Below are 16,727 nucleotides of genomic sequence, written 5' to 3' on the forward strand. Positions count from 1 at the left end.
GTAATAAAGCAGAAACCCTAATCAGCACCATAGCAGTCTGAATCTGTGTCCGCCCAGTGTTCTGTAACCTACTGACCAAACCAACTCTGCTAGAGCAAGGGGAAAACGAGGCAGTGTGGCCTCTTAACTAGGTTAGTTGTGAGTCCCACATGCAGCTCATATTGTCACTGAGGGAGGACTGAGAGTAGAGTGTATGCTGGTTAACTAGGTTAGTTGTGAGTCCCACATGCAGCTCATATTGTCACTGAGGGAAGACTCAGAGTCAAGAGTATAATGTTGGGGCGGGCTGTGTTGTGTGTTCTTACATCTTAACATTTTTAAATTCTTACAAGTGTTCCTAAGGACACCTGGGAATTCTCAACATTAAAGAGATTTTTTTTTAAACAATCTCTTGTATAATCTGCAAAGCTTGTGTCTAATATCACATTGATTGGAAAATTACTTCCGTACCTGGAGTCGTCTTGATCAAGGCTTCACTTCATGACTTTGCCGGTCAAAGCCTCAAAGTCTGGCTCCTACAGACTCACTGCCTCTCTCATTATATGAATGAGTGTGGCAAAACTCCATAGGCTCTGCTGAAGTATATTAATAGGTGGACTTGCTATATTTCCTGAGTATTTGTTAAAGACTAGTTTGTTTTTTAATTAAGGCTTTTGACCTTTATTAGTATTTTAAAATTTCATTTTATTTTATGTTTATGTGTTTCCTTGCATGTATGTACCACGTGTGTGTGTACTGCCCACAGAGGCCAGAAGAGATAGGTATCAGATCCCCTGGGACTGGGGTTATTACAGATGGCCGTGAGGGTGCTGGGAACTGAATTTAGGTCCTCTATAAGAGTAACCAGTGCTCTCAATTGCTGAGCGTTTTTTGAGAACAGTTGTCTTCAAGAGTATATGTAGTCTTGGCTGGCCTGGAACTCACAGAAATCCATTTGCCTTTGCCTCCTCAGTTCTGGATTAAAGGCTGAACTACCACAAGCAGTTTATTAAAGCCTTTGAATTGGCCAAGTGTCAACCTTCCTAATTTTAACAGGGTCAGTTACAGACTGTGTGGACTGTGGCAGCCATCAGGGTCACTTACGGACTTCATGGACTGCGGAGGCACACCTCCATGCTCCAGTCACACGGAGTTTAGACATTTGTCCATTTTCATCAGTGTTTCAAAGCTGAAAGGACCTTTTTATTTTTTTAAAAGATTTATGCATGTGAGTACACTTTTGGTGTCTTTAGACACACCAGAAGGTGGCATTGGATATCATTACAGATGGTTGTAAGCCACCGTGTGGTTGCTGGGAATTGAACTCAGGACCTCTGCAAGAGCACTTAGTGCTCTTAACCACTAAGCTGTCTCTTTCGTTTCTAAGTGTAAATTGATCCTTGCATTTTGTGCTGTTGTTCATTTGTGCTATGCAGTACTCAGTATAGGGGCCTGTTATGATCCCAGTGTGCAGATTTTAAGTTTTCTCCCACATATTTAAACTACAGTACATGGGATGCACCTCAGGGTCTTCCTTGCTCATGGGAGGCCAAAGTGACTGCCACGATTCCAACGAGCTATTGTGTCTTTAAATACTCATGATGCTTCCCTTGCATTTCACCCAGATCTCATATAAGTGGCTCTCCTACTGACAGCTGTGGCCAGCAGAATTGCTAGTGTGAGCCTTCTTCTCAGGAGAGTGAGAGCCCTTTATTTCTGATCTTGTTCTTGCTCACAGTTCGAAATGCTGAGACATTGCTGGGAAAATAACTGCTACCATATTGGCGACGACTATTTTCAAAGAATGAGGCACAGCTGTACAGTAAGCTTGCCTTAGATGTAGTTGCAATGAAAAGCCAAGTTGTGTTAGACACTGGACATGCACTGAACTGGTGAACGAGTTACACTTATTACAGACCATCCTTTTGTCCTGGTGCAGAAGATACCCCTACACTGTTGCAGCTTTCCTACAGAACAGGAAGTAGGAACCTAATCACAGGAGGCTATAAACCATTATAGAGAGAAATGGTAGCTCATAGGATGCTTCTGGAAGTTCCTGCTTTGGAAGGGTGAAAAGAACACCGTTGCAAGAGTTGGGAGTTTGCTGGCTCAGTTTCCTTGTTAGTGAAGGTGCAGATGAGAGTACTCTCTAGTTGTAGCAGCTTGGTTGAAGATTTGCTGGAGAAGCAGACATTTACAACTGTAGGGTAACCACTTGATTCACTGTCCGCCAGCCACAGCCACTGGTAATGCAAGTAACAGACACAGGAATAGGGTAACTTCCATTTTGGGTTGGACATCATGTTATTTGTCAGGTTTGTTGTAAATACGTCGAAGATTAACATTTTCAAGTGCTTCCATGCTTACACTTAAGTCTTGGAGACCTCTGAGTACACTTGACTATGAATAATCCTTGGAAAGCGGGAGTAACGTTTTAAGTAAAACAATCCCGCCCATACCAGTATTTGTCCTTACTACAAGCCATTCTAAATACAGATTACTGCTATAAATGTGAACTCAGAAGTGCTTAGGGAAGCAGTTCAGGAGGCAACAATGTCTCAAGGTCCTCTAAGCTGGCCCTGTGTGTGACTAACCTTACATTAATCTGTTGCTAATGCACAAATGGGAGAGGCAGTTTTTGTTGTGTGTCTACAATGTGTGTGTGCACGTGCCATGATGTGGAGGCCAGAGGTTGGCTTTGTGAAGCAGGTTCACCATTTCACATTTGCACGGGTTGCCTGGGTTGCTCCAGGCTTCTGCAGCAAGCCTCTACCCTCTACCCATGAAGCCAGCCATCTTGCCAGCCCTGTTTCTCAGCAGTGCTCTCAGCAGTGTGGTTAGTGCTGAGTCCCCATGTAGCCTCCAGCTCCCCTTGTGGTTGTTTCTGTGGAGTTCCCATTTGTTTGTCTTTGGATTTGAGACTTTCATCACCTGGAGTTCCTGTAAATGGAATTGTGGACTTTTCCCTACTTAGGGCATAAGTTAATTGAAGTTCAAATCCATTTTACAGAGTACTTTTAAGAACTTTTCTGCAGTTTAGCTTTTCCCCTTTCTTGATTGGAAATAAGCATTAAAATGTCTTTTAAGAGTTTACTAGGTTGATAAACTGCCGGCATAGGTCCTTCCATCACATCTGAAATAACTACTGCTAATTCATCATTTTCTTGGGATTTTTTAAATTGTGATTTTTTTTTCAGTTTTTATTTTTTTAGTTTTTTGGTTTTTTGAAGACAGTGTTTCTCTGTGTAGCCCTGGCTGTTCTGGAACTCATTTTGTAGACCAGGCTGGCCTCAAACTCAGAAATCCACCTGCCTCTGCCTCCCAAGTGCTGGGATTAAAGACGTGTGCCACCACCGCCTGGCTTGTGATGGGGTTTTATCTAATACACATTATTGGGTATGAACCCACTGTCTTAGTTTTCTTAGTATGCAGTGCATGGATGTAGTTATTTGACTGATACTAGTAGAATTCTTTAAGAGGGTACCTGCTTCCTTTCATTTTGTTATATGTTAAAAGTGTACTTCTATAGCATACTTATATCCTAGCATTTGCCCAAAATGGATTTAATGTTCATTTTCCATTTGGTATTGATGGAGACCCCAGCTTATACTTTTTCAACTTTTAAGAAAGTCCTCTTAAAGTAAAAATACCAAGGCACATTGTTCCTATGGAGCCCAATGAAATAGCATGCTCCTGGAGTTGTGTCAGACCAGCCTCGTATAAACACTGGAAGTTACATAACCCTAACCCTCTTGAGGGAATAGTCTCCTGTTTCAAAGAGTTTGTTAGATGTCAGATTGAGCTTTCAGGTGGCTGGGAACAGGCTGAGGGCTCTGAAAGAGCAGCCATTGCTACCTTTTGTTTTCTGAGCGTTTCTCTGTGCATCTCTGTCTATCCTATAAGTAACTCTAGACTAGGCTGGCCTAGAACTGAGAGGTCTGCCTGCCTCCTTCCAAGTGGGAATGCTAGGATTAAAGGTTGTGTGCCACCATACCTGGTGCAAAACTACATTCTTTATAGTCGGGTGACGTAGACAAGTAGCCAGGCCAAGCTTGCTTGATAGTAGCTGACCAAAAGGCTTCCTTTTTATGGGACTCAGTGAGAAAGACAAACATTGCCAATCTTCCAGATGCCTATGTGTTACTTTAGTGTTCTACAGACTGTGTATTGATATGGCTATCACATTTATGCCCAACTTTTTTTTTTTTTTTTTGGTTTTTCAAGACAGGGTTTCTCTGTATAGCCCTGGCTGTCCTGGAACTCACTCTGTAGACCAGGCTGGCCATGACTCGGAGATCCTCTTGCCTCTGCCTCCCAAATGCTGGGATTAAAGGTGTGCGCCAACACCACCAGCACCACCAGGCCGTCACTCTTCTAAATCTAAACATTTGAACGTACTTTTAGGTGAGTAGCTCTATGAGGCTGAAGGTTTTCACCTCATTCTTGCAAGCCAAGAAACGACAGTGGTTGGTCCATATAGGGAAGCAGATGGAAGCCATAGGCCTGCCAAACCGTTAGCTTTGTAATTGTTCACATAATTAAAACTGGCTCAGGGCTGCTGTTGAGGAATGTATACAGTACAGTCTGGTGACAAGACTTCTGTATTTACATGAATTTTCACTCATTTTGCAGAATCTGTTGGTAAAGACAGAGAGCCCCATACAAAAGTGAGACCATGTTTGCTTAATGAGGACGCAGTGCAGATGCATAGTGACACCCCGAAAGCAAAAACGGTGCGCGCCAGAGTCCCCCGCAGATGTGCTACCGTTGCCGCAAATAGAATAAAGACGATGTGTAACCTAAAGGACATGGTCTCAGGACCAGAGAATGTCGGCATTAGGACGAACAGCAGAAAACTGCCCTATCGACAAGCCTCTGCTGCGGCTAAGAAAAAGTTACTGAGTGTTTATAAAGAGGATGATGCACCCATACATTCAGAGAACGAAAAGGAGCTAGATCTTAGGCGGTTCAGATCCCGGAAAGAGAAAGCCCAGCCATGACCCTGAGGTAGAAAGGATACCGGAAGTGGCAGTACCTCCAGTGCCTGTCTTGAAGTACACTCCCAACCCTAAGTCATCCCAGGACATTTTGAACAATTTTGTGAAAGTCAAAGTAGGATGTCGGCTCCCAGTTAGCTCTACACGGCACAGCACGGGCTGTTCCAAGGAGGTAGACGTGGGCTGTGTGGTCAGGTGAGAAGGCAGAAGGGCCCACTGAATGTAAAGCATTGGCTTGTTGCTGCTTGGTCCCCTAGAGAAATAGAAGCATATGGGGTACGTGGGGAAACGATGCTAATTTCAAAGGTTTACTCTCAGTCTGCAAACTAGGCCATTTCCAGAGGAGAGAGCAGTAAACCCATACGACTGCTGAATTGTAACTGGATCTAATTCATGTAAGTGCACATCCCTGAGGTCTAAACACGAAAAGAACTGGTGGAGTGAATCCTGGGATGTTACTGACTTCTGAAAAGGAGTGTGGGAAAGACTGTCATTAATGTCTTATTTATAACATTGGAATTCATACTGAATGATAGCCACCTGGTATGAGTAATTCAGGGAATGTATCTTTCTAAGAAAGCTCTCAATGTGATTATTATACTTTTTATTTCTTCTGTGTAGCAGCAAAAGATGTAAAGGCCAGACTTGTAGTCAGAAATTAGAACAACGTGCACTCATCTCTTGAGGTGATGCAGTTAGATCCTATTTCTTACATTTCTCTACTGCTTCTTAAAAGTTAGAATGTGAACATTGCAGGTTCATTTCAATCTCACCGGCAAGCCAAGTGTCAGGAATCTGGCCTCTGGTCATTGTGCTACAAATGCTTTGCCTAAAGAGAGTGTGGACTTTTGTTTATTGTTCATGGCTATTTGTTGACATTAAGGTCACCAGATGTGACTTGTGAATGTACTGTCAAGTCTTTATCATGTTACTGGAGAAACTTGTCTTCAACAGTTTGTTTTTCCAATTAAAAATAGCTGTGACTATTAGGCATAATTTGCATGTGTAAATCAAAAAAAAAATGGAACTTAGGGGTGCGTATTTGTTCATTAACAGTAATGCATATTTTCCAGTCACATGTATGGCCAAAGTGTCCAGATTACTTGAGAAACTTGATTGTGGTTGCATGCCTGCTTAAAACAAAAACACAACTCAGAATATTCTAACATAGTGTGTGTCTTTTTGTAATTCACTTTGAAATCTTCATCTTGCTACAAGCACAGGAAGAATTCCCTTCCTCTTCTTTGATGCATGGGTTTGATTTTCTTTTTTTCTTTTGAGCTTTAATGAAAAATTTAAATGTCCAATCCCAAATGTCATAGAATTTCTTATTCAGCAATTATATCCTCAAGAAATACCATGAAATGAAAATATATCAGTCTTATGGAGACATGTGAATTATGGCAGTATGAATTGAAGGTTTGAATTTATAATTTGCTGTGTGGTCGGACTACTTGGTCACCATCTGATCCTGTCCAGCCTTTCATAATGGAATCCCTTTCTGGCCTTTAATTGGAACATATTTTTATTTACCCTTTAAAGTGTTTGGTCTCTTTATTGTGACTGAATGGAGTAACATTCTTTTAAAATCTGTCCTGGAAATATGTGTGAATGTAAAGCTTGGCCAGAGCCACCACTTCATACAGTTTACAATCATGCTTCAGATTTCTGTTAGTGCTTTTTTCATGTGTGATTGAGAAATCAAATCAAGTATCTTTATCGGCAAAGTATTGGCTTTACAAACATACAAAGAGAAAGCCGGGTACATTTGTTCTTCAGCTCACTTATGTCTACTAATCCTGGAGTCTGAATCTCTTTTGTTTGTTTTTTGTTTTTGTTTTGTTTTGTTTGTCTTTGTTTTTTTTTTTCCGAGACAGGGCTTCTCTGTGTAGCCCTGGCTGACCTGGAACTCAGAAATCCGCGTGCCTCCCAGGATGCTGAGATTATCAGGCATGCGCCACCATTGTCAGGCAGTCTGAGTCTTAAGACACCATAGGGATGGCACACATAAAGTGTCTACTTTGCTTTTTATTAATCAGTGAGGTTTTTTAAAAGTATGTATATTAAAATTGATATGCTTTTTCTACCAGTAGACTTTGAGCACCGTTTTTCTACATCATGAGAGATTTTAAACAACTTCCCGAGAGTTTTGATTTTTAAAGGTCCCTCTCTGATCCCCAAATATTTACTTACTTTAGTTACATTTTATCCAAAGGCTGGACAATGTAGGGCCTTTCCTCACAAGTAAATCTAGATTGTTTTTATTTCCCACTGAGGTACCAGGTTTTCTTTCTTTCTCTCTCTCTCTCTCTCTCTCTCTCTCTCTCTCTCTCTCTCTCTCTCTCTCGTTTTCTCTCTCTCTCTCTCTCTCTCTCTCTGTGTGTGTGTGTCTCTCCCTCCCTCTCTTTCTCCCCCTCCCTCCCCTTCCCTCCCGTTGCCCTTTTTGCTTTTCTCTAGTGGGAGCAGTATTCGGTGGAGCTTTCTTCCTGTCATTAAAGTAGAAAACATTGTATACGAGTTACACATGGCCAGGTTTTTAAAAGCCTAGCCTTGCAGCCTCATTTATAGTGTCTGGATGCGCTTACATTCATCAGCACTGGAGTTGTCTGCTTCACCCGCAGCTCTGGGTTTCCTCCATGGGTGGGTCCTTGTAGGAGGGCCTCGGAATGTGGAGAGGGCGCTGCACGCCCGGGTCAGCAGGGTGACGGAAGCGCGCCGGCCGGACAGGTCTCTAGGCGGACCGGAAACAGGCCTTTCCCCGCCCAGCCAGCCGCACCCCCCCCCCCCCCCGGCCGAGGGCGTGGCCTTGCTCAGAGGCGGGATGGGGCGTGGTTTGAAGGGGCGTGGCCGGAGGTCGGTGCGCAGTCGCCGTCTAGCCGCGCAGGCCTGAGGTGCCATGGCGGCTACGTTCTTTGGCGAGGTGGTGAAGGCGCCGTGCCGAGCTGGGACTGAGGAAGAAGAAGAGGAGGAGGAGCAGAGCAGGCGGGACACGCCGGAGGACCGGGAGGTCCGGCGGCAGCTGGCGCGGAAGAGGTCAGGCTCCGGGAAGGCTGCGAGCGTCAGGCGGTGTCGGCCTGCCGAGTGCCCCGCGTTCACGCTGGGACGCCGACGACCCAGCAACGCTTGCCCTCCACCCTCCGCTTTAGGTTACGCTGCGTGTCGGCCACATTTCTTTCAAAGCTGCTCTCAAACACACAGAAATGAGGTCACGCCGGCCCCTTGGCCAAGGTTCTACCACATCCATTTTCTGTTAGCACCGCCCCTGCGAATTTCCAGTTAGGACTCTGCCCCACGTCTTCCTAAGCATGCTGTTTTATGCGTATTCATTTATTTTGTTTGTAATGTTATTGGGCCAGAGTTGGGTGTCCGGTGACGCTTTCAGCTTTTTGAGAAGTTTCTCACTGAACCCAGACCTCCCTTTTCTGCTTTGCCGGCTGGCCCCCAAACCTTAGGGATTCTCCTGTTTTCCCAGTGTCTCCACTCTGAGCTTTTAGGCGGGTTCTCGGATCGGAACTTATGCTTGTGTTGGCAACTTAGCACCTTCCCTGCTCCAGGTATGCTAATAACCAGTCCACGGTCAAATTCACCCTGATTTTTAAAATATACTTTCAGGTGATTTGTGTCAAGTACAGACACTTTTGCCAGTTCGTTTCATTTACAACACCCTCTCACCTTTACTCATCCTGAGAGGCCTGATTTGTCTGATGGTCATTCTTCGCTTACTTTTGCCACAACTAAATGCTTGACCGTTTGTTTGGACATCTTGTTCACATTCAGCGTTTTGCTGGCCCTCGGAGTGTTTGAGATGCTTTTAGTTTCTTTTTACACTGTGCCTGGCTCGTGGGTGCTGGCATTGTGTGTGTCAGGTTAGTATGAAGTTTCTTAGTAGTTTCACTCATACTGTATTTCATAAAAAGAAAGTATTTTATCCATTTGCAAGGGCACCTGAGACACTGATTCTTTTATCTAACACTGTGTATCCATCCAACTATCCACTCATCTCTGTCTTCATATATATGCATATGATATATATATATATATCATGCCTGCCTACCATTAATCTCATCTGTCTTCCATCTATTTATACATCCAGCTCTATATAGCATCTCTCTATCACTTATCTCTTAATTCGACTGTCTCTCATCTTTCACCATCTCTTACAGTGTGATGGTAGTTACAGTGACATTTGTTTACTTTTGTCTCTTGCTGTTAGGGAGGTGCGGCTTCTCCGAAGACAGACAGAAACATCTCTGGAGGCTGTACTCCTAGAGAAGCACCCTTGCTCCAGGTTTATACTTGCAGTGGGAAGTAACGCAGCAGGTAAGTGCCAGGGTTAGGAGTAGACATCCCTTGGGAAGAATGGACCAGGAGGTCACTTGTTTCTCCCTATAGCTTGTATGTATTTTAAAACGATCACAACAGGTCCTGGGCATGTGGCTCCGGTGGTAGAGTGCTTGCCTATGAAGCACAAGATATTGGGTTTGAATCCCAGTACCATATGAACTGGACATGGTGCAATCCGAGCTCTCAGCAGGTGGGAGGTGGCAGAAAGGGGCATGGAGAAGTTCCAAGGCCAAGCTCAGCTCGGTGAAGCTGCAGGAATTTCAAGTAAGGTAGATTTCTCTGTTCTTTCCATCGTTGTAATGAGATTTAAAGGAAATCCACATCGCTTCAGAATTATAGTTCAAGGCTCTGTTTTCCAGTCTGTGGAGGTGTCCACAGGTCTAGCGGTCATTGCAAACACCTGGAACACTTGAGTTCTAAGGTCTTCGAATTGACCTTTTAGGTTCAAGGAAGAATGATGTGAGTTTACTTGGAACAGCACTGTATGTCAGTGCCCATGGAGATCTTTATAATTTCAGTGGGTTTGCAGGCTCTGAGGAGATCATTTGAAAACTCTAGTTAAGAGCTCTTGCTTGCCCTGTAAGTGAGCTCTAGTACTTAGAAATTGTGTAAGTTAGCAGTAGGCTCACCCATTGTATAAAGGTCTGCTTGCCTAATTGTTTTACAACAATGGTTGTAGAACAACAATGGTTGTAGAATGGTACATTGTGAGACTGGTACAAAGTCTGTGGACAAGTCTGTCCGGACCCTGTTTGTAGTTCTGTGTGGAGAGTGTAGGCTTTCACTCCTCAGCTTCAAATTTTGTTTGTTCCAAAGTGGTCCAATTAGATGGTCTTTAATGTTTTAAAAATAAATTTATGCCAGGTGTGGTGGTTCATTTCTTTAATTCCAGCACTTGGGAGGAAGGACAGGTGGACTTCATGAGTTCAAGGCCAGCCTATTCTACAGATTGAGTTCCAAGACAGCCAAGGCTACACAGAGAAACCTTGTCTTAAAAAACAAAACATCAACAACAAAATTTAACTATGTACATATTTTATGTGTGGGTTTGCTCTAGAGTACAAGCTAGAGGAGGGTTCCAGATCCCCTAGCGCTGGAGTTACAGATGATTGTGAGCTACTAAGGGTGGGTTCTGGGAACCAGGCTGAGGCATGGCTAGAGCAGCAGTCAGTGTGAACTCTGACCTGTCTCTCCAGCACCAAGGTGGATGGTGAGTTCTGGGGTAGCTGAGCTTCCGTTTGAGTAGGAAGCGTAGCTCACACAGCAGACGCCAGTTCATAAGAACATTTCTCTCCACAGCATTTCTGTCAGCGTTTGTTATGAACTCAGGAGTCTGGGAAGAAGTCGGTTGTGCTAAGCTCTGGAATGAATGGTGCAGAACTACAGACACTGTCCATCTGTCCCCTACAGATGTTTTTTGTGTGTTTTATCAACTGAAATCAGATCCCTCGGTATGTGAGACTTAATATTCTTAAAACATAGTCATTTAGGCACGAACCCTCGAAAGTAAGAAGTTCCTATGCCAGACCTCTCTGCGGCCACCAAGGATATTCTCTGTCCTGACATTCATTTCTAATATCTCAGTGAATGTTAGCCCTCATTCTTACATGTTAGAATCCGCATATGAGCAAAGCTGTGTTATAGCTTCTCTTGCTGTAACAAATGCCTAAAAAGTAATCAGCTTACAGAGAGGAAAGGCTGATTTTTGGCTTGCAAGTTTTGAAGTTCCAGTGCTTGACTGGGGCAGACCCTTCTTTCGACAGCCTGAGAGAGAGCTGGTGCTTCATGGCAGGACTGTGCAGAGGCAGCACAGCCAACCCAAGGCCAGGAGTAAAGGACCAAAAGGAAGAGCTGGATGCCACACCCTCTCAAGGACACAACTAATGACCTAAAGGCTCGTGGCCCTTTGACTGAGCACATGGGCCTCTGGGGGGCTTTTGTCTCCATAGGTCGATGTCTGTCACTGGTATTTATATGATGACAGGGCCAGGTGTGTGTGCCCTTTATGTGAGAACTCTGTAAATTCCTCTTTCAGGTTTTTCTTTGTCAGTGTAGCTGCTACATTGCTGAAGATCAGCAATTCCAGTGGTTGGAGAAGGTAAGAGGAAGAAAACCCGATTCACTTAAATCTTTGCAGTCAAATATTTGATAAGAATTTGTTTCTTTAAGAAAATATTATAGGAGTTATGGAATGCTTTTTTTTTAACCAAAAAAAAAAAAACCGGTGTGGGGTGGGGGGGAAAGCAAAGTTTTTAGCCAAGTGATGGTGGTGCATGCCTTTAATCCCAGCACTCGGGAGTCAGAGGTATCTCTGGGAATTCAAGGCCAGCCTGGTCTACAGAGCAAGTTCCAGGATACAGAGAAACCATCTCAGAAAACCAAAGAATAAAAGGACAAGTTTAAAATGAGCAGCCTAGCAAGGTAACTCGCATTGGGTCAGATTCTGCTGTCAGCTAGCACAGAGCGAGAGGGGAGAGCGTCAGGGGCCTAGAGGGAATGGCCACTGCTCACTGCCTACTCCCAAGTACCACTCCTGTAGTTCTTGGCATTAGGTGTGGTTACAAGCCCTCATTGTGGAAAACTGAATTCAAGGACTTAAGAGAAAAACTGTAATTTGGGCAGTTTTCCATTACATGCCTTCTCCAGAATGTTTGAGACTAGAAATGTTTTATATTTCATATTTTTTAAGGTTTTGGAATGTTTGAGTATACAGAACGACATGTCTCAGGGATGAGTTGACTCAAGTTTAAACACAAGTTCGTGTTTCATATATAGGTTAAACAAATTTTACAACATTTTAAACTTGTGAAGTGGTTTTGTGGGGTTTTTTTTTTTTGTGTGTGTGTGTGTGTTTTGAGACAGGGTTTCTCTGTGTAGCCCTGGCTGTCCTGGAACTCACTTTGTAGACCAGGCTGGCCTCGAACTCAGAAATCTGCCTGCCTCTGCCTCCCAAGTGCTGGGATTATAGGCATGTGCCACCACCGCCCAGCAGTTGTACAGTTTCATGGATTGAAGTTTTCTATGTGACTTGTCATCGGGCAGGAGAAGGCTTTGGAGTTTTGGTTAGGACTGCTCACTGTACCCATACTTCGCATGCTGCATACGTTTCTACATGGCTGGCATAGACTTATTTTCAGTAGAAGCAAAATTGTATATTTATGTATGGACTGTGTGCAGCAATCAGATGGTGTTTGGCGTGCCCAGAGCCTTCAACATTTACCATTTATTCCACCTGTCAGTGAGGGGGATGTTTATAAAAACATGTATGTCCACTTGAACATAGACACTAAAATGAAGCTCACCGTTGCTCAGGGTGGCGGTCACAACTGCTACACTGGTGGACATCACAGGGACCTTGGGCCCTGCCACCCTCAGGTCAGAGAGAAGAAAATGAGGTGACGATTGCTTAGCTAGACCTCAGCATGGTCACAGCAGCAAAGCCTGTGCTGCTTTCATCCAGTCACTGCCCACCTGCTGCAGGAGTGCTGCTGTCTGCTGGGGAGTGAGTTACCAGGGCAGTGTTTATGGTGAGGAAAAACCCAGTTTAACATAAAATCCATGTTCTCCTAGGTTTTCGGCTTCCGACCCAGAAAGAACATGCAGGTAACAGTTCTCACATGCCGACACATCACAGAGTACAAGACCTCCGAGTCTACCAGCAGCCTTTCTTCTCCTTTCCTGAGAGCCCTAAAAACTCAGAAATTCAAAGACACCGTCTGCTGCCCACTGCTGGAACAGCCAAACATTGTACATGACCTGTCTGCAGCAGGTGAGACTGAAGGTCATAGCTTTCATACGCTGTCGCAGGCTTAATTGAAGTATTTGTCACTGGTCTTGGATAGCAGTTCATTGCTGTTGATTCTTTGGGGCTGTCCTTGCATGCTCGGGATAGTCATCTTAATTTTAGGATGCCCTGGATCACAGCCTTGACAGCAGCCTAGGTTCTCTGCTGCTGGGCCTCCTCTCAGTTCCGGAACCCAGTGTTAGATGTAGATGTTGGTGTGTGCAAGCTGGCAATTTAAATTATCAAAGTAGAAAGTTTTGGATGTTGAAGCTTGGTTGTTAATCTTTTTTTTTTTTAAGACTTATTTATTTTATATATGTGAGTACACTGTTGCTGTCTTCAGACATGGTTGTGAGCCACCATGTGGTTGCTGGGAATTGAACTCAGGACCTCTGAAAGAGCAGTCAGTGCTCTTAACTATGGAGCCATCTCTCCAGTCCCTTAGTGGTGGTTCTTAATTTTTTTTTTCTTAACATTTTTATCATGCTTTTTATGTACAAGTTGCTTCTCTAGTGACAGATACCCAGCAGAAGTGGTTTATGGGAGAAAGGGTTGTTCTGGCTTACGGGCACATTGCATCTGCGTCAGGAAGTAGAGTAAGGTGAATGCTTAGGCTTGGCTCCCTCTCTTTTATTTAGTCCCTCCCTCAGCCTTTGGAATTGTGGCTCCCAAGGTTAAAGAGGGTCTGCCCACCTCAGTTAACCTAATCTGGATGACCCGGATGACCCCTCAGGCATGCCTGAGGCCTGTGTCCCGGGTTTGTAGACCCTGTCCTGCTGACACTGCTGACCACCACAGCACTACTCACACACATTATGTTAGAGCAGAGTGCCATTTGTTTTCAGGCTGTATTTCTGTTGAATGCATTTTTAAGCATAATGTTTTGCCTTTTATGTTATAGTTCCTAGTATGAGAAAACTAGTTCACAGTATGTGTTATATATTACTCTTTGTGCCTCCTTACAGAGGGCAATATTCAAATACTCAATTTCTTACAGTTATGATAGGATGTTCAGAAAATGAGAAATAAAGATAATACTTACAAACATTATTAGGGAGGGAGTTGGGTTTGAAAGAAGATACCCATAATTGGGTCAACATGATGCTAAGTACCTTGATTAAAAGAGGCAGAAAGTGGACTTTGTCAAAACAGCTTTTATTACTTAAAAGTATTTAACTTAAAAATCTTGTCATAGAACTGGGCAGTACTCACTTTGCAGTGAGTACTGACACATACCTTTAATTCCAGCACTTGGGAGACAAAAGCAGGCAGATCTTTGTGAGTTCAAGGCTGGCCTGGTCTATAGAGTGAGTTCCAGGACAGCCAGGACTAGAGAGAAACTCTGTCTTGAAAACCAAACCAAACCAACCAGCCAAACAGATAAAATGAGCCGTTTTTTCATTCTGTGTGTTTGTAGTTCTGAGCTACTGTCAAGTGTGGAAAATCCCTGCGATTTTGTATCTGTGCTACACTGATGTGATGAAGTTGGACCTTGTCACGGTTGAAGCTTTTAAACCTATCCTTTCTTCCAGGAGCTTGAAATGCTTGGTGAAGGTAAGGGTGCAGCTCTCTCCATTAGTAACTGAGTTACAGTGAACTGAATATTGGGAGATGCCACAGGACAACTTAAACCCTAAGTAGCACAGCTGGAGCGTCTCAGTAAGCTGCTTGAAACCTGCAGTGTCCCCACTTGTGCTCTGGTGGTCCTCTGTAATGAGCTGGAGACTTTGGTCCTGTGTGCATTAATGTACTGCAGTGACAACCCATGTGCCCTGGTTGCATTAATGTGTGTGTATCAGGCATGCAAGTGCTTCTGGAGCAGAAGTTACAGGGGTTGTTAGTCACTGTCTTGGTGCTGGAAAATGAACCCAGGTCCTCTGCCAGAGCAGTAAGAGCTGTTAACTGTGGAGCCATCTCTTCATCCCTGAGTTATTTCATATTTAGCTTCTCTTCCAGTGGGCTTGTGTGGTTAGCCAAGTGCATTCTCCCATTTAGCTGAGGGCCGAGCCCCTCAAGGCAGGCAAGGGCTGTCTGTTTGAGCTGTGGATGGTGTTCTCAGTAAATATCAGGACTTGTTTTGAGATTAAAAATTACTTGTCATAATCAACCTGAGATAAACTTTTAGGTTAAATCACTTTTCAGCATTGCTAGTTTTTGCCCTGAAATGGCACCTGGTGAGATGACTACCTGGGAGTCTTGTCCCTTGTTGGAGTTACCAGTTCCCTACTGCCCAGGCTAGCCTCTCCCAGTGTTGGCATTAGAGGTGTGTGCCACCATGCCCTATTGGGCACTGTTCTTTTTTTTTTTTTTTTTTAACAAATAATAAGTGTGCGGAGGGCACAGTGTGTGTGTGGGTGTGAGGAGGTGCTGGCGCAGGATGGCGAGCACGCACTGGAAGCATATGGAGTGGCTGGCTTGGAAAGAACAAGAGGTTAGCCCAAAAAAGGTGCCTGGGAGGGCTCAGTGGAGCTGACATCAGAAGATGCTGATGTTAGTGGGGAGAACTGAGCAGAGAGAGTATGCAGAATGTGAGAAGGATATGAGCCATGATGTGAGGGTTGTGGGGGATGTGTGAGAGAGGAGGTATTGAAGGGCTGCAGCTTTGAAGTGTTAGACACTTTTTGGGAGGGTTTTGGCAGGGAAATTTGTTGAATGTGTTCTAATTTGGTTTCTGTTTCTATGATAAAATAATTCTAACCAAGAGCATCTTTGGGAAGAAAGGATTTACTTGGCTTACAGTTCTGGGTCACTGTACATCATTGAGGGAAAATAAATCAGGTCAGGAACAGAAACAGGACCACGGAGGTTTGCCAGTGGTTTCCTCACTCACAGGCTACCTTCCTTATGAAGCCCAGGGAGTGGTGCTGCACAAGGATGTAGGAGTGGCTGGGCCCTCCTACATCAATTATCAATCAGGACAACCCCCTCAGGCATACCCACAGGCTAGTCTGATTTGGGCAAGCCTGTGATTGAAACTTCCTTCTCAGCTGACTGAGCTATGTCAAGCTGGCCAGGCCAGTGGGTCTGAACCACTGTACTGTTCCCTTTCCATAGAACAAGACAAAAAAGGCAGCTCACACGAATGTGTGTGTTGTGGGGGCTGGAGTATATTTGGTGAGAGCTGTTTTTTTTCTTTCTAGGACATTCCTGAAAGCACAGAAATACTGAAGAAATTGATGACCACAAATGAGATTCAGAGCAACATTTACACATGACCCCAAAGGTGGTGAGCTGTGGCCAAGACTTGCCTGTTCCAGGCAGCAGTCACTTCTGTTTTGTACTTTATTCTGCCCTGGGATGTTTTGATGATAATAAAATTTTTTTAAATTAATTGTAATGTTATTTTCTTAATGATGACGTCTATAACTGAAATATTAATAAGTCAGTCATTTTCATTATCTGTTACATGGAACTATTGTTTGGTCATTTTCTTTTTAAAATTTTTTTATAAAACCATTATTCTTATTTTATGTATTTGTGTGTGAAGTGTCCACAGGGACCAGAAGGATGCCCTGGGACTGAATTTACTGATGGTTGTGAGCCAATGCAAGAACAGCAGTGCTTTTCTCCAGCTCTTCCCTCCCTCCCTCCTTCCCTCCCTCCCTCCCTCCCTCCCTCCCTCC

At 44.1% G+C, this 16,727-nt stretch overlaps 2 protein-coding genes across 2 annotated transcripts in view; both read left to right on the forward strand.

Moving 5' to 3' along the window:
• Positions 1-5,965, forward strand: part of Brwd1 (bromodomain and WD repeat domain containing 1) — an 88,216-nt gene extending 82,251 nt beyond the window's left edge. The window contains exon 42 of the mRNA XM_052158897.1: positions 4,612-5,965. Within this exon, the coding sequence (XP_052014857.1) occupies positions 4,612-4,979 (368 nt within the window). The 3' untranslated portion in view covers positions 4,980-5,965. The remainder of the gene's footprint in view (positions 1-4,611) is intronic.
• Positions 5,966-7,813: 1,848 nt separating this feature from the next.
• Psmg1 (proteasome assembly chaperone 1) lies at positions 7,814-16,435 on the forward strand. Its single transcript, XM_052158756.1, has 7 exons — positions 7,814-8,009; positions 9,190-9,296; positions 10,620-10,771; positions 11,356-11,418; positions 12,891-13,089; positions 14,522-14,658; positions 16,245-16,435. Exons 1-7 carry the CDS (start codon positions 7,873-7,875, stop codon positions 16,317-16,319), a joined length of 870 nt encoding a protein of 289 aa, XP_052014716.1. The 5' UTR covers positions 7,814-7,872; the 3' UTR covers positions 16,320-16,435.
• The last annotated feature ends 292 nt before the right edge of the window (positions 16,436-16,727 follow it).

The sequence above is a fragment of the Apodemus sylvaticus genome, chromosome 15 (genome assembly GCF_947179515.1).
Source record: "Apodemus sylvaticus chromosome 15, mApoSyl1.1, whole genome shotgun sequence".
Taxonomy (NCBI): domain Eukaryota; kingdom Metazoa; phylum Chordata; class Mammalia; order Rodentia; family Muridae; genus Apodemus; species Apodemus sylvaticus.

Excerpts from the sequence above, each read along its gene's own strand:
- Psmg1 (XM_052158756.1), top strand. The coding sequence starts at position 7,873 with ATGGCGGCTACGTTCTTTGGCGAGGTGGTGAAGGCGCCGTGCCGAGCT. Across the intron at positions 9,297-10,619 it reads AGTGGGAAGTAACGCAGCAG|CATTTCTGTCAGCGTTTGTT; the intron begins GTAAGTGCCAGG and ends TTCTCTCCACAG. Across the intron at positions 13,090-14,521 it reads ACATGACCTGTCTGCAGCAG|TTCTGAGCTACTGTCAAGTG; the intron begins GTGAGACTGAAG and ends GTGTGTTTGTAG.